Source organism: Bactrocera tryoni, chromosome 4 (assembly GCF_016617805.1).
Source record: "Bactrocera tryoni isolate S06 chromosome 4, CSIRO_BtryS06_freeze2, whole genome shotgun sequence".
Classification (NCBI taxonomy): domain Eukaryota; kingdom Metazoa; phylum Arthropoda; class Insecta; order Diptera; family Tephritidae; genus Bactrocera; species Bactrocera tryoni.
In genome coordinates this window covers 35,651,759-35,678,210 of record NC_052502.1, presented here as the reverse complement: position 1 = coordinate 35,678,210, position 26,452 = coordinate 35,651,759, and the positions used below count along the sequence as shown (strand labels likewise).

The following is a 26,452-nucleotide window of genomic DNA, read 5'->3' as shown; positions in this document are numbered from 1 at the left end:
GAACGTCTGGTCCTTTAATTGGGAAGGTGTGCTGCTCAGCTGGCGAGACGAGTAGGTCTTTGTGGCATTCACTACAGCGGCCATATAAAGGAGTGCAAATTCGGTGTGGGATTCGTGGTGGAAGAGAGACTTCAACGTCTAGCCACAATCCGCATCAAAGTTGGGTTGAGGCTTATCGATTTCGCCGGGGCCCAAAATATGATTATCTATAGTACTAGATTCCAGCTTAGGAAAATTCATCAAGCTAACCTGGCTGTCTTCGGATCGAAAAGCTACCAACCGGATCGTCTCCAGTACTTTAGACGGGAGTACGCTCTTAGGGTTCAGCCTGGACTCGGACCACTATGTTGTTGCAGCAAAAATACACACCCGCTTCTATCCAGCAAAAAACACATCTCAACAAACACAAGGAAAGTTCGACGTCGAAAAGCTGCAATCACAACAGATAGCCGAACGATTTTCTACTCAGCTTGCACTCCTGTTCTCTGAGAGCACTCGTCAACAACTCGGTATAGGGGAACTGTGGGACGGCATTTCAAGCTCCTTACGTACAGCTGCAACCAAAACCATTGGTTTTCGGAAAATGCAAAAGAACAGCTGGTACGACGAGGAGTGGAGTGTCGCAGCGAGAGAAAACAGACTGCCTATTTCGCAACGTTACAATCGACCGAACCAGCCTAGTTGAATTTTCAGAGTAAAATTCCTTACATTAGGTAAAAACGTCTTTATGTTAGGTCCCGTTACGCATCTTTACTGTATTAAAGCAAAACAATATTTCCACTAAAAACTCATTTCTCTTTGGATATCTCATAAATTGAGCGCCTACACCGACATTATGGCATCTAATCTAAAAATAATCGATACATTAAAGTGTCACTTTTCCAATGGCAAACTCATGCATATTGGCAGTTTTCATTCATAAATGGAAGTCAAGAGGAAAAGCAACTGAAAAACAAAAGTGAAAAAGGTAACAGCTACCTTCCACAAGTACTTACGTCGTTGGCAATGAAAAAATCATCACGTAAACTACTGCCGCCAGCACCGTTCACAGTAGCGCTGCCAATAAGTATGTCTGACTCTGCGCCGCCGCTGCTAGAGCCGCCACCGACACCTGCACCATAACTGCTGTGTGCACTGTATAGTGTTGGTGTGGCGCCAGCAACGTTGCCAACAAGCGTCGTCTCACCATCCTCATCGATTTGTTCGTTCGCAATCGACGCAGTCAAGTTTCTGCCCCAAATTAACGAACAAAGGGCTTGGTCCTCCTCGGTGTTATACAAGCGTGTTATCATGGCGTTCGCTAGCGCTAAACGAAGCTTTATTTAAGTGGAACGGCGGGTTAAGGGCGGCACAGCAGCGACGGTGTCAAAAGTGTGAAACTTTCTATTATTAGAAAACGAAACGAAAGGGATGAAGCATGGTGTAGTGAAGGCAATTTAAAGGTGAAAGCCGCTGACGTCGCTATTCAATGTCTTTTTTTTATTAATCTTATGTTGTTGTAGTTGTTCTTCTCGGTTTTTAATACTTTGTTTTTGTTTGCTGCTTAGCAGTTGTATTTGTAGTTGCTGTTTGTTTGTGTTTTTGTTGCGCGTCAATTCATTTGAATTGCAAATCGTTGCGCCGGTTGGTGAGGTCGCGCCATGCCACGCAACGTTACAGCACAGTTGCCAACGTCAGCAGCGCCACAACGCCCGTAAGTGAGTGCAGCTATTGGAGTCGTGACGCCAGCAACTCGGGCAGCAGTGATTTGTGAAGGCAATGTCTGTCTTGTTGGCGGAAGTGCGAGGTTAAAGCAGCAATAAGAATGTTAACGGAAAAAACGCTCCTGCGAAACGCACTGTAGCTGCAGGCCAAAGTAGAAAACCAAAAGGTTAGAGGCAAGTGCGTAGTGCTTGCTGTTGGTCACTTAAAAGTTGAAGTTAAGCTGTCTCAGAACATTTTGCTGCCTTTAAATAATCTTAAATTAATTTAAATTACTTTAAATGCCTCCGCTTCGTTTAATTTTTGGTTGCTTTCCCCACTTTAATCACTCTTTTGTTGTTTTTTGTTTATTCCACTTCCTTTTTAACAAAATTTTTTGTTGCTTTTCGCATAAATTTTCTTGCACCGCAAATATTTCTTTTACTTATACACATTCTTTTTATGGCCACAAAATCTGGCTGAAATTTTCCACTACACCTTCCGCTCCGCCTCATCCGTACCGAATGGCTTGCCACCTGCTGTGTTTGCTTTAATTGCTTTTGTTGTTTTTCCAACCTAATTTTTATTAGATTGTTAATTTTATTGGCATTATTACTGCGTTTATTTTTAGTGTGCAACATAATCGTTTTATTTTGCTTGTGGCACATCTTCAAATATTATGATGGCTGTCGCTTTATAGGCCAGCGTGATACCTGAAATGAAATAAAAATGGATCTTAATAATTTCCACAACAAAATATTATATTTCTCGTGTAAGGTAATTTATATCAATTTATTTGCTCATATTATTTTCAGTTTTGGAGAAAGTAGCCTAGTGCATTATTATATTATATACATTAGGGTGCTTCAAAAAAAAATTTTGGATTTTTTTTTCAACTTGACGCGGGAGTTTTTAAAGTTTGAAAAGCCAGCTTTATGAATATGTGATGGTTATTTTTGAGAAACGAAAATTAGTTGGTGAAATTTTAGTTTGAATGAAAAAACGAAAATTCCTATGTTAAATGTATGGGAATCTACAAAAAAAAAAATAGCGACCCCTTAGAGTTAAGCAACAGCGTCTGGCTTGAGGGAGGATTTTTGTTTGTCAATCACTAACATTTGAGGGGGTAAGAGTTGAAAAAAATTAAAAAAAAAATTTTTGAAGCACCTTAATATACATCCTACTGTAATGTGCTGTATATAGGTATAACTTTTAGGTATTTAGATAAGAAAGAGTAAGAAATTATTAACCCAGCGTTCCAAGTTGAACCAGCTACGCACAAATTAAAATCTTAACGAAATTCCTACATATAAATTAATAGCTAAACTTCAAAGCTGATTTTTAAGGCTGCTATATAATTTTGGCATTCAGTTAATTTTTCTGACTTTATCATACATTTATGGGCAAAAATAATGATCAGACGCCTATATTGGTATATACAGATTAATAAAATTATAGTTTTGACATAAAGAATAGAAAATGTATGCCTGGTCTTTATTTTATAAGCCGGCAAAGTATGTGATGTGCCATGTGAGTTCCTCTGTTATCAAATTTTTTGTTGAAATTTTTTTTTAAGTGCCAACTCTGCAAGCGATTAATAAATAGCGGTTTTCAGATAATATTAATGTTTAAAATTTAGTGTTGAAAATTATTCCAAATCATACCTCAACGATTGGAAAATGGTGAGCATATGAAAGATACCATACTATTTGATAAAATATCCCTGGTCCATACAAACTTTTTCTTTGATTGCCAAAAAATTTTTTTGTTATGTTTGTGAGAAGTTTGATATCCATATGTCAATTACTCTGTGCTTGCTAGTTATTTGTTTACGACATAAAACGTTTGTTTAGCGATTTTTGCCCTGAAATGAACGGTGATCCATTTCGACGCCCCCTACTTTTTTGTAAAGAAAATAATAGAAATTTAAAATTTAATGAGATATTCATTATCATTCGAAATAAAATTCTTTTGCATCTATTAAGTTTAGTTTTCAATGACTCGTTCGAGAATTGCGACTGAACTGAAAGACATCCGTGATGTTTTGCTCCAATTCCTTTTTTATAGTTGTTGGAAATAACGAAAACTGGGGTGTCAAACTATAATCCGCTAAAACTAACCTACTCCCAGCTTATATCTCTCCACGGAACCACCAGATTAGGTATAACTTCATGAGAGAGAGAAAGACTTTTCATCTATCCTACGGACGGACTGACGCCTGATATACTGTATGTGTTTTAGCTTCGTCATAGTGAGAGCTAACAGCTTTCTATTTACCAGAGACAAAAGTGCTCTCAACTTTTTCACCGAAAAACTATCGCTAGCGGAACAGATAGTTTCTTAATCATCCATATTCACTTAGTACTTGGGTTAAGAAGAAGTCTAGGTCCCCATGTTGCCTATCTATTCACGAATGGATGTCCGGGAATAGTCTGTGGGTTCACCGATTTTTGGTTGAGGTTTGGCATCGCTGCTGCCACATTGTGCTGCTTTTGGTTCTATCCACTTTTTCTACGCCCACAGACATCTCTGATAGCTGGTCCAATCGCACGAACTCGTCTCCCTGAATGTCAGTGGGACGGCGTACTTGCTAGAACTCCAGCAGCGACGCTTGATATCGGTCGGAAAGCACTTGGTTCTCGTATAGCAGTGATCCTATGCGCAGCTTTTATTTGTTTAGTATATGCTTTTGTGTCTAGTGCCTGTATTCATATTGGTGCTGCATACATTATTAAGGAACTCATTGCTTTTGCTATTAAAGCTCAGCGACTGATACGAACGCAGTCCCTATTGGTCATCATTCTTGATAGAGCATTATATATTTTGCTTTCCTTACCCGAAGTATACTTATTGATATATATTGATTTGGATTGCGATATTACTCCCACATACTTCATCTGCGGCTGTGAAATAATGTCGCATTCCCCTATGGTGAGTGATACCCTTTCTTTAACCTTCCTTGTGCTTATGAGAAAGACATCCGTTTTCTGCTCAGCCAACTCTAAACTCATGCCGCTATCGTTGCATTTTAGCCAGAGGTCATCTAGATGTTTAGCCACCGCTACTACTATGAGGTCATCCAAGTTCCATAGAAGAGAGCCTAAGACCGAGCCTTGCGGTGGTCCAAGTTCTGAATCGAAGCGGGATTGTTCGCATAGACTGTAGACTATACATATTTTCACAGGAAAAAGTCTAACGGTGTGATATCACACGGTCTTGGTGATTATAATGGCGCGACGGTTACGTTCTCACCGGCATCATTTTTGAAGATATATGAACCCATGATTTCGCTGGCTCTTCTTGGCAAGTGTGGTAAATTTGCTGTTTACTATACATTCCTGTTGAGCCAAAAACGTCCTTTATCGCTGAAAAAAAATTGGCATGAAAACATCGAATCTTCTTAGACTTTTCCAGAAGCCCATCGAGCGAAATGATGTCGTTTGCGAGCAGCACATTCTTTCCAGAACGTGAATTTTCGTAATAAAGTTGAACGATTTTAAACCCATTATATGTAATAGTATATACATTATAAAATCCTAGGAAAAAATTGAGTTTGAAGTAATCAAATTTCAGCAGTTAAGATCTTACAATCGTGAAATATTTTTTGAAGTATTGGGAAGCCAGATTTTAATTCTGGGTGTTTACTTTTGAAAAAAAGAAAAAAAAGAGAAAACTTTAAGGCGGAGAACATGTTCCTTACAAATAAGAACTCATACTTGGAGAGACTCTCTTACAGGTGTCTACGAACATATTTTTTAGAGTATTACTTATGATTATAAAACCCTGTTCGGAAATGTTTTAAAAAATAATATGTTTTGCGTCATCGATACTGAGAGAGTTACATAGAGTACTAAATGAAAGGTATTCGAATAGCTTTGTTAAGAAAAATTTAGACGTCCTAAGTCTTTAGGTTTAATTGCTTATATGGATAAACAAACCAAATCTTCTTTTAATTTATTGTGCGGAGATAAGTATTATTTCAACATAATGCAAATTTTTAACAAAATCTTTACCAACAATATAATATGTTATGGATTCTCATCTCTCTCTCTAGCCATTCTTAGTATTTTATCATTTTAAATGAGAAAGATTGATAGCTGTTGACCCAGTAATTTATTAATACTCAGTTCCTATCGTAGGAAGAATGACGTAAAACGGGAAAACAAGAAGCAGAGAAGCTGGATTGAATTTCATTTGCAAACAAATAAACTGATTAAGCACAACAAAAAGCGAACTTGTAAATAATTTCATCGGCAATTACTGCAGTGAGGGTTGAGCGAGTAAATTAAAGTATCTTCTCACTAGAAGAAGAAGGGAAGTGAAGTAAGTAAACCAAACACAGCTGTGCGTAACCACAGACTATAGTACTTTAAATAAGCGCTACAACGCATTGCACATCGAAGTTACGTATACGCAATGGTCTCAAGTTGTATGGCATAGGAATGGAGTTTATAGGAGTTACATTGTAGTTACACTCTCTACTTAATGCGAGGAGGAAAAGACGATGTAGAATAAAGAGTAAGGCTACATAGCCATAAATGCATATGGGAATTGTGTAAATAAAATTTACAATGCCAGTCTCTGTAGACGGATGTACCTATTCACCGCAAAAAGGTTGCGTAAATATTTGTAGTTTGAAATAAGTGTAATCAGCCAAGAATAGCAGAAGGAGAATATGCACATTTCTATGCTAAGAAAAGCATTTCTGAGTCTCATCGCAGATGATGTTTCTTCGATGAAAATTCAGATCATTTTGGAGTTGTTGCTTAGCCCAATTCACGAACATATGACGATTTTAGTGGTCAAGCGCCTTCAGTTTTTTCTTCAATTTGATCTTGTAAGGATGTAGGCCAAGATCTTTTCGCAAAATTCGCAACAATGACGTCACAGAGATGCCCAACGCGTGGGAATGACATGTGGGAGACTGATTCGGGTCTTCCTCAATTGATGTGCTAGCGGCAGCAATATTCCCGACACTTTTCTTTCTTTGTCTCACTGGCACGGGAACGTTTTGTACTGTGACTGGCGGATTCTAATTTTTCCACTAGACAATCAATTGTTGATCTAACAGGACGATTATGACGACCATAAATTGAACCAAGGCTACATAGCCATAAATGCATATGGGAATTGTGTAAATAAAATTTACAATGCCAGTCTCTGTAGACGGATGTACCTATTCACCGCAAAAAGGTTGCGTAAATATTTCTAGTTTGAAATAAGTGTAATCAGCCAAGAATAGCAGAAGGAGAATATGCACATTTATATGCTAAGAAAAGCGTTTCAGTGCCACATAGTTTCTTATGAATGAAGGCTTACATGTGCTTATTTCGCAGGCATACGAACAATAGTCATATACACACACATTAATGCGTAAGAATAGTTGCCTGCAAGGATTCTCATATATACCTTGGCTGTAATATGTATCTGGCTGAAGTCGGCTTGTGCTTGCGGCAGGTACCAGCAGCTGCCTCCATATGTGTGCGCTGATGCATTAAACCAAAAGTTGAAGCCAACTTTTAACTATACATACATACATGTATGCAAGCGTATATGAAAGTGAGCCAGTAGGAAATTTCTGATATTAGGGGGTTATTGGAAATATGCCATATTTTACAGTTTTTCTTCGAAAACGGTAGTCAGGCGGTTGAATAGTGAATTTCATGGTCTTCCCTTCCAATTCCGATCATTCTGAGGTCAAAGGTGCACCACCTTTTGGAAGGTCAATTATCAAAAATATCGATAAAATAATTGAAATTTTCTAGTAAGAACATTATCTAAGCACTGTTTAGATTACAGAAGCGTTAAAAGTTGGAAAAAAAACGTTTAGAATCGTTTAAATAATGAATTTAAAATAACGGGGTTTTAAATAGGGACGCTACAAAGGTGGACCAAAGTTATTAAAATTCACTACCGACATTCGGAGTCAGCGGCCTCACCTTTAAGAGCGCTACGTCCAATTTATGGACAACAGTTGAGCGTCTAGTGGAAAAATTTGAGTTCACAGGCACAGTAAAAAATGGTCCCGTGCAAGTGAGATAATGAAGTGTCCGTAGTATCGTGAATATTGCTGTCGCCAGCGCATCAATTGAGCATGACCCAAATCAGTCTCTCACACGTTGTTCTCAAGCGTTGAGCATCTCTGCTACGTCGTTGTGGCGAATTTTGTGAAAAGATCTTGGCCTGCATCCTTACAAGATCAAACTGAAGAAAAAACTGATTTTCATCGAAAAATCATATACAACAATGAGACTCATTTCTGGCTGAATGGCTTCGTCAATAAGCAAAATATGATATGGACTTGGAAAATATGTGGTTTCAACAGGACGGCGCCACAAGCCACACAGGGAACGTTACAATCGATTTATTGAAAATATTTATTTGCTTATTCTTATGCATCCACTTTATAATTCGAACCTCGCACAAGGTGGTTACTACCTGTTCTTGTCTACGGCGAATTATTTTGGTAGTGAAAAATTCACTTCCAATGAAGTTTGTGAAAATCGGCTGTTACAGTTTTTGCCAAAAACGTCGAAGGTTTCTATGAGAGAGACGTCAAACTTTCAATTTCATTTATTTATTTTTACATTTTTGAAGTTCCATTAGTTCATAATATTTTTGTAGAAATCATGTCGATATATGTATTATATTTATAAAAGTGTCAATTTCTTATACTTATTACTAAAATAAGAAAATTTTAATTTTTAATACTCCAAATAAGAGTAGTCATTCTGACACATAAATAGCAATTCGAAGACTCAAGTTGTGCATGCGAGTTTACGTACATTCAGTAAAGCCTTTTCCATATTTTATATTTCATATTCTTCTTGCAGACGCGTCAATAACTCGGGTTTGACTGCTGCACAGTCATCGGCTATGTAGTTCTGAGAGCCAGCTGAGGTTTTAGCTGTGGCTAAATGTGTAGAAATATATGTACATATACATATATTCGCACAAAAGCCAAGAATGCACATAAGTGTGCATGTAAGTTTCCCGACCACCTTAAATGTCAAGCAACTAACCAACCATGCCCCATTTGTGTTTACTTCAATCTCATTGCTTGCCTTCATTCCTTTGAGCATATTTGCTTGTCCATTTCACAGTCCGTTTGTTTATCCAATTGTGCGTTTGTCTCGCTATTTGCTTGAACAAGTGATGGACCAACGCAAGCTTCGAACTCCAACACACAGACACGTCAATATGTCGCAGGGACACATGTCGAAATTTTTCTTATACATTTTTCATATGTTTCGCCGTTCGTTAACTAGGCAAATACATATAAAATTAATGCGGAGATTGCCTTGTAAAAAATTGAATAAGTGATACAAATTTTATTCACTCAAATAAATGAGCGTGAGTTTCGCAGATGATTTCGATTTGATGGTTAGCAATGAAATTGACCGTGTTTTCTATCTTGAAGCCAAGTGAGAGAGTATCAAAAATGGATTTTAAGTAAGTTTTTTGGTAATTCTTACTTTATGAAGTGCCTCGATATCTTTTGCATGGCAGCCACGGGCACACTTGCAGAAGTCTAGACGCTGAACTCAATTTTCAACGGTTTTCAAGCATAAATTTACCGAAACTGCTGCAATTTTGCATTCAATATATCATCCAATTCGGGTCAAAAGTACTCATGGAGTACTTGTGTGGTGAAAATTCAGGTAGTTTTCAAGTTGTTGCTCAGCCCAATTCACGAACATATGACGATTCTGGTGGTCAAGCGCCTTCAGTTTTTTCGTCAGTTTGATCTTGTATATATGTGGGCCAAGATCTTTCACAAAATTCGCCACAGCGACGTTACAGAGACGCCCAACGCGTGGGAATGACATGTGGGAGACGCGACACTACGGGCATTTCTTTGTCTCACTGGCACGGGAACGTTTTGTACTGTGTCTGGCGGATTCTAATTTATCCACTAGACAATCTATTGTTGATCTAACAAGATGATTATGACGACCATAAATTGGACGTAATGCTCCGAATTTCGGTATTAAATTTTAATAATTTTGACTCATTGTCGGATCTTTTATCTTTCAATGATGAAATGTCAACCCTTGCAGAAGAGAAATGTCAAAAGAGCGGGAAATAATATGGCGTCGTTTGCTATCCCTATTGGTCTACTTTAGCAGCGTTCCTATTGAAAACACCGTTATATGATGTTTATATATTTTTAGATAACATTTAGCTACCAATTGATCTTTAGCAGAGGGAAACAGTTTCCTTCCAGATATTGTTTATATTTCATCGAATTGTTTATGATGGGTTTCTTTGATCAGTTTCATTTTCTAGACATTTGAAGTCCAAAAGTGTGTGGGAAAATATAAACTTTTTTTATTGCAGAGTCCTTAGCAGTCTTTTATTTTTTATATTTTTCCAACCCAGCATAATTCTAATTTAAATTGTTTGAACCACGAACTTTCTGTAATAAATTTACTTTTGCTTCTGCATTCTTTTTACTAACAAAGTGTGGCGCCCTAATCCTCAAATTTTTGTACATACTTTTTTTTTTTTTGCTGTGAGTGCCTATGTCAATTTCCACGAAGCGTCAAGAAATTAAAACTTTTTGCCACTTTTCTCTAAGGGTGAACTTAAAACACGTCAAAGCTCCTTTTCTTTTTTGTTTGCTGTATTTTGCTTTTTCTAAACTTTATATATTACAATGCTCCGCCCCCACCTATTGTAATGCTTTAATAATGTCACGATTTAAACACATTAAGTATGCATGGTTGGGAGGGGCTGCGCATGGCATTATTCTATGTTGTAAAGTTGGTCAACCAAAACTTAACGAACTGAAGTGTTTGATTTTATATGAACTTTTTTATTTGAGTTTATAATTTGTTAAACAATTCAGATTTTTTCGCTTTAACAAGCAACTCCATAAATATTCGCACGAAAAATACTTGCATGTCATTGACCTGATTTTTTCTTTTAAATGTCTTTCACATTGTTTATTTCCACGAACAATCTGCTTACTATAAAAAGAAAAAGGATGTTGACTTTTATGTCCATAAAATATTTTGTCTGTCCAACATGCTTGGCAATTTCCGCATGTCCATCATTTTGGCGATACCATCTTAATTGCTTTATGTTGATGCGTCCTACTTTTTCTTCCTCTTTTTTCACTATCGAATTGATTAACTCTCCACTTTTATAGTATATGAAATTGCTTGTTACATGTTTTGTTGGCCAGATAAAATCTTTAATTTCAATAGGATGGCTCAAAGCGAAGGAGTTGTTCAAATTCATCAAATCTTTTTTACGAATTAGTATGTATAAGCTTATTTTCGGAATTAGTAGAGAAGCTTAGATATTAGTAACCTTAGGAATTGTTGTTAATGCTGAATGTATGGTGCTTCCACTAATGTCTATAGTTATCTCAACACGATAGGTCACATAAGATTGTCAAGTATCGCAATATCAGTTTGCGCACAGCATGAATCCTTTCCAGAATAACAACTGAAAAAATTTATCTTGTAGTAATATATTACGTTCTCTTTTGAATTTACCATACCATCGATACACTGGCCCTTGACGAAGCTTCATCGCTAAAAATTGAATTAAGTTCATCGATGCAATGTTGTTGAGTTAATCCACGTCGAAAGTAGTGAAAAGTAATGGCCATAAAATTTAATTTTCTGACCGAGTAGAATATTTTAAATTTAACTGTGAATATGTTTAACCTCAAAAATGTCAAATTCTATGAAAATTCTCTTACTTGCTAAGTTGTAAAAATAAGGTTGCCAAATCCCGAATTATGAAAATGAACCTAAGTATATATAGACGAGGAATGAATTATCAAAGTCCTTTGGATCCTTGGAAATTCTAATTTATTGATAAATTTAATTCGTAAAATTTAATAAATTTCATCTTTCGAAATCTCGAGAAGCTTAATATTTTTAGTTCTATTTTTCGAGGTTTTTTTTTATTATTTTTCGACTCTTGGAATTTGTTGTCTATCTATCCAAATCCATGCATTTATTTGTTTAGCATATGCTTTTATGCCTAGTGTCTGTATCCATATTAGTGCTGCATACATTATTACGAAACTTATTGTTTTTGTTACTAAAGATAGGCGGCTGGAAAGCACGCAACCCCTATTGGTCATCATTCTGGATAGAGCATTATAAATATTGTTTGCTTAAATTTTAATTTGGAATCCTATATTACTCCCAGATATTTCAGCTGCAGCTGTGAAGTAATGTCGCATTCCCCTGTTATGATTGATATCCGTTCTTTCACATTCCTAGAGCTTATGAGCAAGGCTTCCATTTTCTGCTCAGCCAGCTCTAAACTCATGGAAGCACACCAGTGACGCATACCATTTGTGCTATCATTGCATTTGAACTGCAGGACATCTAGATCTTTAACCACTGCTACCACCATGAGGTGATCCACATATACAATTTTTTAACGTTTTTTGATTGATGTATTCTTAATCACCGATGTACAGCAGGTTCCAAAGTTGAGGATCAAGGACAAAACTTGCGGTACTCCACTGGAGATAGTGTAGCTCTGACTACCCTCGTCCGTGTCGAGTAACGATCTCCTCTCTTAAAAATAGCTCATTATAATATTTGAGATATATTGGAAGAGCTTTGATTATATTTGCCCCGTTTGCGGAGTTAAACTCGCTCTTCACACCTGGCGTAATTAGTTCGAAATATTTTTTGTGCCACCTTTCCATCTTTTACCACTTACTGGACATTTCGCAGTATCAAGTACTTCTCTTAGTGCGTTAATAGTGGACCTCTTTTTTATACAGCCTTATTGTCTCTCTAATAATCCTCCGGCTTTTTAGACCGCGCACTCAAAACGGTTTCTTAATATGTTTTCATAATCATTACCAATCGTGTGGAGCATACAATGGTCGCTGAGATGAAGGTTCTTCAGATTGCTTTTTTGATTTGGGCAGTAGAAACAAATGTTATACCTTCCAAAGGTCGACGAACAAATTTTATACAAAACAAGAAGAAACTTTAACTTCGGCTGCACCGAAGCTAATATACTCTTCACAGGTATATTTCTTTTTGTAGCTATGTGTTCAGTTTGTGTGGAAGCTATATGCTATAGTAATCCGATCTGAAAAATTTTTTCTGAGATTATGTTATTACCTTAAGCAGTAATCCATGTCAAATTTCGTGAAGATACCATGTCAAATACGAAGTTTTCCATATAAGCCCTTGAATCTGATCGTTCGGTTTGTATGGCAGCTATATGCTATAGTGAGCCGATCTTAACAATTTCTTTCGATATTACATTATTTCTATAAACAACCAAATTTCGTGAAGATACCACGTCAAATACGAAGTTTTCCATATAAGCCCTTGAATCCGATCGTTCGGTTTGTATGGCAGCTATATGCTATAGTTAACCGATCTGAACAATTTCTTCGGAGATTACATTGTTGCTTTAGAAAATAATACATAACCAAATTTCGTGAATAGATCTTTTCAAATTTCCATACAAGAACTTGATTCCGATCGTTCAGTTTGTATGGCAACTATATGCTATAGTAAGCCGCTCTGAACAATTTTTTCGTATATTACATAATTCTCTTAGAAAATAACCAGTGCCAACTTTTGTGAAGATACATTGTCAAATGCAAACAATTTCCATACAAGAACTTTATTTCGATCGTTCAGTTTGTATGGCAGCTTTATATTCTAATGGTCCGATATCGGCAGTTCTGACAAATGAGCAGCTTATTGAAGAGAAAATGCCGTTTGCAAAATTTCAAAACGATATCTTAAAAACTGAGGGACTATTTCGTATATATACAGACGGACGGACGGACAGACAGACAGACAGACGGACATGGCTAAATCGACTCAGCTCAACATACTGATCATTTAAATATATTCTTTATAAGGTCTTCGACTGGGTCTTCGCTTCCTTCTGGGTGTTACAAACTTCGTGACAAACTTAATATATTCTGTTCAGGGTATAAATATACACGCGTTGGAAGCGAGTTATACTTAATTAGGTGGTTCCGGGGGAGAGTATGGATTGGGAATAGGTTAGATTTAGCAGATTAAAGTTCCGAACTCTGGTTTTTGATGCTTCCCTCTACTTAAAAAAAACACGCGCTGTACATTTTGACGCACAAACTGGGCCAAAACATCATTGCTTCTTTTAGGGTTCTATTTTGAATACCATTCCTACTGTCTTGGGGTTTTTTTTATTTTTTCACAATCGATATTTCATATTTCGTAACTAGTTGGGGTTATTGTGTTGTGTCGTTTCGCTTAGCATAGGAAATGGGGTTATGTGTAAGAAATAATGCTTCGACGGCTTTCCTCAGAAACGATGTATTTTTTTTTTTGGTTATGGAGGCTTATTGTTGAACTGCCACGTATATATTTTGCAAGCGTTTCTTTTGCTATGACCAAATGCTGTTTTCGGGAGCTTTTTTGGCTTTTAATAGTTTCACTGAGGGTGCTTTCGTTCTCACCATCCTGGTTGCGCTGTAAGGAGTGTCAGAGCTTCCCCAGCGCAGCGATTTCCACCAGTATACCGGCTTTCGCTAGTTGAAATACCTCACCTACCTACCTACTATGAGTAGTATAGTTGCGTCACTTGCATGCCACTATTTCTTAATATCGGGTGATTTTTTAAGAGCTTGATAACTTTTTTTTTAAAAAAAACGCATAAAATTTGCAAAATCTCATCGGTTCTTTATTTGAAACGTTAGATTGGTTCATGACATTTACTTTTTGAAGATAATTTCATTTGGCTCATGTGTTCAAGAATAAGACGCCCAACATGATTTATTCTTTTGCTACCCCAAGTATTAGACCACACATTAAATATCCCGTTATTATTATCGGTGATGTACTTCTAGCAACTAAAGACAGCTCCAAGAGAAAGTCTTCGAATTTATTGATTGATGCACTAGTCTATGATTTCAATAGTCATTCAACTAAGTCTTGTTTGTAACTAGTCGATATGGGCATACTAAAGAGCTATATATACATATACATATACACATATGTATATATAAACTCAAATGCTCAGGATAACGAAACGATTTACAGTCCGAAGATTTGAGTAAAAATTGAGATATCTTCATGAAATTTGGTATAAATGTTCCTTGACTTTAGTAAATATTAGAATCGAACCCACAAAATGCCGTTAAGCAAAAATCTGTAAAGTACTGGTACTAAGCCGCAAATTAAGATGCGAAACTGCAATTTTTTACAGGTGATCGTCACAGAAAGAGATTTATAAAGCTTCGATTACAATTATTTATATAATTTTCTATTTTTTTCCCAAATTTATGCTTAGATTTCGCATCTGCAAAGGATTTATTATGTCCTTCATCAATAGCAAGATAATACTTACATCTCTGTAGATGTAATTCCGCTAATTAAGTTTTAAATCTTACAAAAGTTTGCCACTTAGGTTTTTTCTAATTCAGTTAAAGCAATTTGTTTCTGTCTTGCTGCCCTAAATTGAGTAAACAAGAATTATTTAACCGCTAAATTTTAGCTGTGCCGCATTTTAATTACCACAGTCTTGAAAATAAAGACATCTGATTGGATTTACAATAAAAGACACACTGAAAACTTTTGCTGTAAATAAAACAAATTTATTTGAAATCGCTTTATTGTATCGAATGCCGATTGCTGTGCCAAAAGGTTTCAAAGCTTCTAAAGAATGCCAAATAACGGTGAGTAGCAGCAAGGATCAAACTACAATCTATAACTTAAAGTCACACACACACGCAAGAAATACACCAAATAAAGTGCAACAATAAAACTCTATAAACTAAAAAAGTTCAATATCGAAAAGTTTGTGAAAAGCGCAAATAAATTGTATAAACTATTGGCAAATCGAAGCGTTAACAATTGTCGGTAGCTGCTAACCCCTTCATCTACCAACTCTGCCACGACCACTGGATAGCTATGGCATACATACACACTAGGGTGGATAAAAAAAAATATTTTTTTTTCGTTTGTTACTCTCAAAAATAGGTTTCTAGACACCTCTAAGAAAGCCTCTCCAAGCATGAGTCCTTAATTGTAACGGGAATGTCTTCCTTCTTACAGTTTTCTATTTTTTCTAATTATCAGATAGAAAAATTTATATCTCGCTTCCAGCTACTTGAAAAAATATCTTGTTCCTTAGGTTTTGTAGGAAATTGAATGCACTACAAAAGAGGTCTTCTACGAGTTTTTCGTAAACCCAACCGTTTAAAAGATATTAACGGATGAAATTTAATTACTTTTGGGACATTTTTTTATTTCTTATGAATTTTAAAATTCATTAGAAATAAAAAAAAATCCCAAAAATAATGAAACTTCATCCGTTTTTGGATATTTTTTAAACGTGTCTAGGTACCTTTACGAAAAAATCGTAGAAGACCTTTTTTGTAGTGCATTCAATTTCCTAAAGAATATCTCGTAAATGGATAACTTAATCGAAAAATCATCTGAGACCATTTTTATAGAGCAGTAAATTTCCTACAAAACTATGAGTTTCATCATTCATAATGATTTTTTTTCATTGAGTTATAAAATTTATAAGAAATAAAAAAATTTCCCAAAAACAATCAAACTTCATCCGTTAATATCTTTTAAATTTAAATTGAATTCTTTAATTAAGAACTCATGCTTGGAGAGGCTTTCTTAGAGGTGTGTAGGAACATGCATTATTTTTAAGGGTGCCAAACGAAAAAAATTTTTTTTTTCCACCCTAATATACACACACATATTGTTCGCTACGGCGCATAATACAAAGTGAACCATGAAAAATTGCAGACAATTACGAATGTTTTGTATCAAATTGTCAAAGTTGCCGGGCCAACTAAGGAAGCAGCATAAATTTCGCAAACAACTCACCAGCTGCTGCTGCTGCCAAAGCAGCTAGACACACATACTGTTAGGCAACGCTAGGCAGCTGGTGATAAGTGTGAGCGAAGATGTTGCTTGCTGGTTTGGAACTGTCACAGCCGAATGGTCCGATAAAAGATGCGAAGGTTTCTTGCAGATTTCGCCAATATATTCATATTGATGAGGCGCAGCATTGATGCCCCAGTGCGCAAATTGTGTGCGTAATAAAAAACAATATCCTTTTTTATGTGGCAGCTAACTAAGTTACTAGAACATAATTAAATCACAAGCTTGAAAATTGTTGGAAATAGCTGTTGAAATTAGAATGATAAAAAGCGACTGGAATGCGAATATTTTGAGCCAATGTATTTTGGTTTTATGTGGATGCAGTATTTTCCAGGATATTAAGCAGATGCCACCGTGTTTATGGTTCTTTTATTTATTGAAGATACGTTATAACTCATATTTTTACATATTTGGGTATGTGATGTGGCGCTCGCTAAGCTGGCAAAATATCATTCATTTAAAATTAAGTTGGAGCCGTCAAATTCAAAATCTCTCTTGCCTAACGAAACCAACATAATCAGCAATAGCTAGATAGATTCGAAAAGCGTTAGCTAGAAGTGGTTAACTTCGTTACTGGCAGCTATGGAAACATTTTTTTAAGAACTTATGATAACGCTGGAGTAACAATAGTCTCCAACCAATCTCGATTTGAAAGCCTCTTATCTCCTTAAAAGTCTAATAAAGAAATTATATAAGGCAACTTATAAAGCATCAGCTTAAGGCGTTTAACCTCAAAATATATGAAGTTCGAACAGTTTTTCTGTTTTTTTTTTCATCAAATTTTTTGTATTTGAATACCATTCAAAATAGGCTCCTTTTAGCATGCTAATGGTTAATCCAATTTTTCACATACTTTTTATAAGCTTCAGCTGGGATGGCCTTCAAGACCAATAATATTTTCTTTATTTACTTGTGAAACCATGAAGCGAATTCATGATATATCAAACCACGGTGACCAAAGATTCAGATAACAATGAGCATCATCTTGCTTTTTGATGGGCTTTAATGTGGCGTTTTCGGTTCCGGCTCATTTTTGGAGCATTATTCTTTAGATAATTGGAAATTTTTGCCGTTGCATTCCAAAGCCAAATGATGCCTTATACTGCATGTAGGGTTCTCAGCTACACTGGCAAGCATTTCGTTTTAGACCTCTACTCGACGACAATTTCCCAGAAGATTTAGGTTTTTTGGTACAAGTCTGGCATCGCCCAGTTTTCAATTCAGTTTAAATGGATGAGTCCAAGTCAAATCATTTGGAGACTATATTCTGTTAAATAAGAATTTTGCTCACAACAGACAGCAAAATAAAGAGGGACAATTTGTGAGCGCTTGCTTACAACCAGAAAATAACACAAATTTATTCACTCATATGAAAATGCGAATAAAATTTAATGAAGTCACTGGCATATGTATGGATTTGACTGGTTTATAGCACAATTATTCACAGGCGTTCTTGTGTTATATTTTGTTAACATCTTTCAGAGCAAAATATAATAAGATGATTTCATAGATTAACTGAAGCAAAAACACGACAAAGCTACATGTATTGAAGAATGAGGTGCTTATGGAAACCTGTCACACTTCCCTGTAAGAAATCTCCAAATCAATATTATTCAATTTAAAAAAATAATAGCTTAATATCTTAAAATTAGTTTGATAGTTCCAAAATGGCAAGAAAAAGCCAATAGCGATCTACTTTCTATATATAAAGGATGTTTTGGGGGAAACGCTTTTAAGTTATGAATAATCCGACTTGGAAGTTATATGGGCCTGTCCATGATGATGCCCAAATCAAACAGACCGTCGGAGTTTGCCATAAATTTACTAAGGCGGCTAATATCAATTCAAGCCAATTCGTCGGGTTCGTAAAAAGTATGGAAACCGAGATGCCTTAACCTTAGTCTGCCAAAAGCTGTACTGTAGAGGAAAATAATTTTTCATTTTCCTCATTGCAACTTTGACAAGTGGCGAAGAAAATTGGGAACAAAATATATGAGAATCACGATTATTAGCAAAAATAATCATTGCGGCGATGTTAGCTTTGTTAAGAGTTAGCAATTCAGTGGACGTTTTACGTTCCACTCTGATTCAGATGATTTTCGTAACCCCACTAGTACAGGTTGCTGACCATCGCATACTGAGCTCTCGCGAGGCTCATAGATTCAGCGCCCAAGAGCACGATGACAGGGAAACAGCTGCTTGCTTCCATCCCGTTAGAGTTTGAATAAAGGTGCCTTTTCTGGCACACTGATCAGTTTTAAAATTACTGACGATTCTGCTGTGGGCAGGCACCTAGACAATTTAATATGAATGTAACTTGATGCTAAAGCTAGTGAGGTCATAGACTCCTTTACTCACTGTTAGCGAGCTCAAGGTCTGAATAGCAGCGAAACTGGACTTTGCAGAAGTACAAGGGGTTTTCCAATGTAAACAGGGCTTAAAAAAACAGAATAGATGGTTTTTTCGGCAAAATCAATTTGTTTTATTCAAAATAGGCTCCTTCTGCTTCAATACAGCCTTTTGCACGGTCCGAAAACATGTCGAACGAGTGTTTTAGTTCGTAGGCCGGTATGGCCGTCACTATGCCGGTGCAAACCTTTTGAATGGCTTCTACGTCTGCATAACACTTTCCTTTCATGGAAAAATACATTTTTCCAAAAAGGAAGAAGTCGCACGGTGCCATATCAGGCGAATAAGTGGAGTGGTTAATGGTTAAAATGCGATTTTTGGTCAAATAATCAATCTTCGAGTGTTGGATTCCGAGCAATTTTTAGTCGCCAGTCAATTTGTGCGAAACAAACTGTGTACACACCTTTCGTAAGCCCAAATATTCGGTGAAAATGCGATAAATCGATCTTCTGGAGATGTTCAATTCCTATTTGCATGAATTCTCCAGTCAATGATTTTCGCCGATTGTTTAATGAATTCACGCACTGGTTTCGATGGAATTTTCGGTGATCACGGATTTTGATTGCTTCACATGTTGATCCTCATTTATGTTCTCACGACCACTTTGAAAACGTTGAAACCACTCGTGCCCTCTGCTACACGGGATAGATTAAAACAAAATTTAATGTTGGCTCTTTGTTCGAAGCCCATTTCCGCACCGATAACACAAACATACTGACACTTGAAACGCAATAACTTCACTTTCAATAAATAAAATGTCATGGAATTCTCACTGGAGCATTTATAAATTTAGCAGATTCTAACGCACCAGTCGACATATACGAGTAGACGGCGCCACCAGTGGGCGCCAGATTCAAAAGGATCCTGTTCACTTTGGAATGGACCTTGTACATCTGTTGCTAACTTGATGGCTGCCAGTTCTGCTTGAAAAACACTGAAGTGATGTGGTAGTCTGAAACAAGAGTTGATTAAGAACCTTCCCCTTAAGCTACGATCTATCCGTGAAAAGCACAATGCATCTCTTCTCCAGTGATTCTCTTAAATAAATAAAGTCTCAAAACGTTAATGAAAAGCGTTCAAGTTTTATGATTACATTGACATTTTTGTCCATCTTCAGTTTTAGAATCTTTAAGATTGTTCTTAGTCTAAAACCAACTAGCTTATATGCATACCAGCGGGTACTGCGTGGAATACTTTCGGTGCTGGAGTATGTTCATCCATTCTTACGACATGACTTAGAGAACGTAGCCGCTGTCTCTTAATTCGCTAAACTATGTAAATGTCGTTGTATAACTCGCAGAGCAGAGCTAATCGTTCCATCATATGTCGTTGTTGATCCAACCGATCCCGATATAAATCTACTCAGTTTGAAGTATCACCTGTGGCCAAGAGTTATTCCTTGTTGGATTTGTAGGCTGACGTTATTGTTGGCGTTAATGCTGAAAACTAGGAAACTCAATATCTCTTAAAAAGGCATTCTCTTTTCGATAAATTGATGGACTCATTCTCTTACATATATAGTTATGCATAATATGTTAAGTGCTTCCTTCAAATCTTCTTTTACATGTATATATCAACTGTTGATACCTCAAAATATATCAAGGTTTCGTAATTCCTAACTAGGAACAGTGCCTGTGGACAACGAAGGGGAAACGCTTGCATGATGAATGAGTAGCATAATAAAATTTATCATGCTCATTAATTAGTCTTGCCGTAGAGTCGCAAATTTCAACGCCGCATTTCAACACCAGAACAAAATACGCAAGTATTTCTTTTATTTCCCTTCTCGTTTTGTTTCCCAAAGTCAATAAGTAATATAATTGCATGGCATTACATTCTACACATTGCAGAGCCCAGTGGAATAATAATTTTATGCTATTTGAGGCGCTTGATTTTGAATTTCGTTTTCTTAATTCTTATTATTTTTATTTCGGTTGAATTCCAGCTGCTGCTGGAAAGAAAAAAATACCAGCGTAAATTGTCCTTCAGTGTTCTGCGTCTAAATTGTGTTACTTTTTATTGGATTTCTTTTGACTTTCACGTCATTAAAGTGTAAGTAGGGTATAGAGCAAAAGTTTTCTTTCGTTTGATATTTTTTGTTGCACTTCTTCTTTGTAGTAATTTTATATTAAGCGTTCTTATGGGAAGATTTCCTCAAAGTTTCAATATAAAAGTTTACCAAACCTTGAGCAAAGCAGAGTCAAATTTGTGTGAGAAAAATAGTAAGAAGAAATATGTAAGTGTGATATTGACCTTATCACAATTTCTCAATAAAAGCAGCTTACATTTTCAATACAGAACAAATATGAACGCCAATATGAGTAGAGCAACAAATGAAGAGGTGGAGAAATGAGTATTACATTCCTAGACGTATTTTCTGTCCGTCAAGTTGCCGCCGAAAAGCAAACGCACGTGAATGTGAAGCAAAGATTACATCAGCAAGAGTATAGCGGTCAGTAGACGTTATACATACATAAATTGCTGTCATATTTCATTATAATACAACGATTGTATACCAATTTTAGTCACACTGAAGACAATTGCTCAGTGTGTGCCTAGAAAGGAGGGTTTCTAATGAGCGTTTAACTTCGCGCAGGTAACCCAAAGCACTGAATTTATTGCTATGTTTCATAAAAATATTGTTGTCCGACTCATCATTTACAGGAGGAAAACATTAGGACTCACACCAATTAAACGCCTAGGTAACATGTAATACAGTGTGCAAAACAACTAAGTTTGGAATTTTTTTTTGTTCATTCAAGTGTCTGCACTTCGTCTAATGGAATATAGTTTTTTGTTGAATAAGATAAGAAACATTGAATTTGATTGCAGGAGTGACAGTGTAGACTGGAATGTGAGTCAATTAATAAATTTGAAAATGGGCGTGAGGCCGGTTATTTAGACGGAGTTCACACACGGATACTTTTGTGGTGACTTGTTTTTGATTACGAAGATAGAGAAGGGGAATTGTTTGTGGGATTGGTGTACGGAAACCCCCAAAGAGAAATTTCTGATAATGACAAACTTAACATAATCGGTTTTATAAATATAATTTAACATTTGACAAAATTGTCGTTCGATATAAACTAAATTTGACTTCTAATAGCATTAAATGATAATATAATCATTATATCATCATCCCGCATTTTGAAATTTGAAAATTGATGAAATCGGTCACAAATGCGTCAATTTTCTATAGAAAGCTACTTTAAAAGACATGTTGTTGTGGCGGCAGAATTGTGCCGAATTGACAGTCCTTGGCCGGATAAAAAATCCGCATCCGTTCTGGTTATTTATACCCGACTTTTGTGGGAACGGTAGTTTACTTTAAAATATATTATTTCATTCGGGTTCAGCAACAACAATTAAACTGAAGTAAAACACAGCGCAAATAGCGTTAATAACAAGTGTCAATTTTGAACCAAAAACGATGTGAAACCGGCCAAACTTGTCACCATCCTCGGGTTTCGAAACCACAACTAAGCCAATAATGTTCTTTGGCGCACTTGTTTGATGGAGAGCGCTCGAAAAGCTACGCCTGATAAGAACCTTGATCGTATCCAAAGGGTGGCTCCCATATGCATCTCTGGTGAACTGCGGACTACACCAACAAAAGCACTTAATATCATTTTAGTACACATATGTATGTAGCACCCGTCACTATTCGCGGTGAATACATTGCTTTAAAGTGCGTTCTAAGTCTCAGTGAAAGCTCTAAGGGATATGAAAGAGTGAAAGAGAAAGGACACGCCGAAATTCTCACATCCTTCAACTGCATACATGAAAACATCGATCACTACGTCACAGAGGCTACTCTTGGCGGTTTTTTCTCGGCACACATATCAAAGAAGAATGTGGAGATTTTAGTCACTTACTTTGTCAACGGAATCGATTAAGTGTCTGGTCTTAATCACTGCCTTTGAGCTACACCTGAGTAAGACTGAGTTAGATCTGCAACGGCGTTTTGCGTTCTAGCACCAGACCAATGGACCTCACGTGCGCTTAGCATTCGCTGATCGATCTCTGACTCATGTGCGAGTGTAAGATCCTTTTGACCTAGGGTAGATCGAGGGAGACCTTCTGCACTAATTACCGCAATAATATGGCTTCTTACTCGACATTGTCTAATATACATTCATGCGGTAAGGCTAAGAATCTTGTATGGAAGATGTAGTGCACACAACCAGTCACTTTCTCCTCCTCCATTGTCTAGCCTTTGCCAGAGGGAGGACAAAACATCTCGGCAATCAGACCTTCTGCGAACTAGCCGAAACTGACATTTGCTACGATTTTGTGATAGGCTCAAAGTGCTTTGTGGATTTGCAAGGATCTTATGATCTAATACATAGAACTTTTAGGTAACACAGCGGATGGACGTTTTCAGGGGCTATACCAGTTAGTGACACTTTCAAAATTTTTTGAAAAAAAATCAGTAGAACTTCTCAACCGATTTGCTTAATTCTTTTTTTTTAAGTTCCCTAAGCGCCTGGCTATCATCCCTACTAGATTCATAATTTTTTTATAATTTATTGACAATGTTATGACAAAATTTATGTAAAACATGGGAATAATTAAAAACGTTAATTAACATTTATCAACATTGTCATCTAAAATTCCGAAAATTTGTTTTATACACTCCACGTTAATACCTCATGATATGTAAAAGAAAAACGTTCTATTATTGGAATAAAAATTTCTATAAAAAAATGTCAAAAACAGGCCAAATTACCCCTACCCCTCAAATATGCTTTGACTAGTGCGTTGGTAAGAGGTGTGATATAAAATTTATATCGCTCCTGGTATTCCAGAAAGTGAAAACTGGTTTGCTCGACCCAAATCAATCGGTTAATTCCGTACATATGGTAATTCAGAAAACCGTTTTAACAAAAGTTTTTACTTCTTAACAAAACACTTTAAGAAAGCCATGAAAATAAAAAACGAAATTAATTTTGGTTGATTGATGGCTTGTTTGCAAAGGGAGGTGCATGCCAGACCCAGGCGGTCGTACTTAGGTCATCATTAGGCCACTTATCCAACCCAGCAAAACCTGATTTTTTTCCACCTTGTATATATTTAAAGAGTTGGAGCAATGGGGCCGTGGAATATATCTCGACTAATCTGGTAGAAGGAATGAGCATTCGCATGGAGATAATGTTCCAGTGTCTCATTATCGCCCTCGTAGAGTCTACTTTCCACCGAAATCCACTTTTCCAATTTTCTGAAGGTGGATCTTAAAGGTAGCGGCCCTGTGATTGGCTTACTTATAATATTGCTAAATTTAATTTTATTTAAAAGTAGAAGCGATAACACTATTCCAAAGTAACATTATGTCCTGTGTTGCTGGAGTGTTTCCAAGACCAGAGTAATGCTTTAGGGTTCATTGCTTCCAAGTAACGGCAGAAGGCTGAAATTCTCTGAGGGCAGTTTATGGTAATTGTGTTTTTAGATGCCCCAGAGCGTGTCAGCTCATCCGCCTCTTCATTTCATTTTATCCTATTGATTGAATACCCAGATGATAATACCGTGATACTTACTGAAAATATAGTTAATGACTGCTTGCATAACCTAACGCAGTGGTTTAAAGTAGAAACTAAAGATGGTTTTAGTTTGTCTGGCGGCGATCTACTAGAAGTTTTATGGGTGATAGTTTAGGCAGAGATCATTTAGCGTATTTTGTTATACCCACAATTTCAACCTGATAGACTGGATTGTAGTCACATAGTTTGAAGTCGCCTTCTGTGTATGGATTACAACTGAAGAAGCCCTCTTCTCAACCTATTTCAGCCTTTGACCTGTCGGTGGATGACTAGATTTCAAGGTTCGAAGACACCCTTTCAAATAAAAAACTGTTCCTTGCAAGGACTTGATTTTGATCGATCAGTTTGTATCTCAGCTATATCCTATGTTGGCCCGATATCGGAGGTTCCGACACACGTTCAGCTTCTTGAAGAGAAAGGAGCGGTGTAAAATTTCCCTCTTCAAGTTATAAAACATATACATATAATATGGGCGTGCGGTGATTCTTAAAAATTATTGGGTGGAAGACTGTAAAATATTTAACAGGGCCATTGAACCTAAAATAAAGCATTATTAATGGTTTTGTGAAATAATCCAACAAAGTACAGCAAGAGGAGTGGAAAAACGCTTCAATTTCAGATAAATATGGCCCATATACCATTTCAGCGTATGTATTTGCCTCTTAAACTTCAATAAGCCAAAGCGTCTCGAGAAAAATGCAGAAATATTGTTTGCGCAGCTGTAATTTTACTTTTGTTTGAGGTGTCAGCCAGTGCAGAATTAATGCAGATTTTGGGATTTCCTTATGTTATTATAACCATGTTTTATGTTATCTTATCTTGCTTTGTTGCGGCACTAGATTGCAGCCCCTGACATTACAACTGCTTGTTGGACAAAACTTCTGCTTACGCAACTGTCCGCCGCTCCCAAAGATGCTTTTACCCCATATCGAAATACCCTCATACTAGTGTGTCCACCCAATTGTTGTCTCTCTCCGGTAAAAGTGTATTATGCAGCTGAAGCGATTGTGATGGTGCAAAGAGTTCAAAGCTAAAATTTAAATAAATACTTAACTAATACATGAATACTTGAAATATATAGAGATTTCCTATAATTTTTCACTTTCGGTAAAAACTTTTTGTTTCGAAGTAAAAATATATCATTCGCACACAAAGGTCTAAGAGAGTGTTGATGTGAATACGTTTGAAGTACTTTTATAATTTGTTACTACAATTTCACCTTCTCTCGATGTATTTTTCATATCAGAATCTCGAGTTTTTATTCAGTCTCCGATATATTTCGGATACAAGTCTAGTCAAAAAAATTATAATTAAGCTCCAAATTAAGATACAAAACCGTTATCGCTGTACAAAGAGGCATTTGCCGGATGAAAATTGAGGGCGTGGTTTCTATTTCAACTAAACTTACTGAAAGGAAGTCATTCTAGCACTTCTTTGTATACTTTCAAAATGGAAGAAATCAAACGATAACCATCTACTCGCTATACATATACCAGTTAAAAAACTACTAAAAGAGCGATAATTGTATAAATTAATAGTCGACGTCAAACTTTGAAAAATGGGCATGAACCGTCTACCTTTAGGAAAAATCCTACACCTCAGAAACTAATGGACTACTTTCAGTCGAATTTGAAGCGTTGGTTACATGACATTCCCCTTTTAAATCGTGAAAATGGACGAAACTGGATCACGACGATGCGTATTTCCCGTGCTCCAGAGAATAAATAGCACCAAATAGGGCAATAAAACTTAAGTAAATTTGAGGTATTCCATCACACATCCCAAAATAATGGAAGTCGCACAACAGGTTTTCAAGTCCACAGGTACAGAACAAGTTGACGTCTGTGCCTAAATCAAATTTTTTAACGAAAATATCAGTGAAAGTCTAAGGTAGATCAGGTCAATACTGTCATTACCCCCAATATACAT

At 36.5% G+C, this 26,452-nt stretch overlaps 1 protein-coding gene across 2 annotated transcripts in view; it reads right to left on the bottom strand.

Moving 5' to 3' along the window:
• The window catches only part of LOC120775571 (probable G-protein coupled receptor B0563.6), a 78,972-nt gene that overhangs the window by 45,928 nt on the left and 6,592 nt on the right, over positions 1–26,452 (bottom strand). For both annotated transcript variants that reach the window (XM_040105802.1, XM_040105803.1), the window contains exon 3: positions 996–2,393. In XM_040105802.1, the coding sequence (XP_039961736.1) occupies positions 996–1,292 (297 nt within the window). In that variant the 5' untranslated portion in view covers positions 1,293–2,393. The remainder of the gene's footprint in view (positions 1–995; positions 2,394–26,452) is intronic.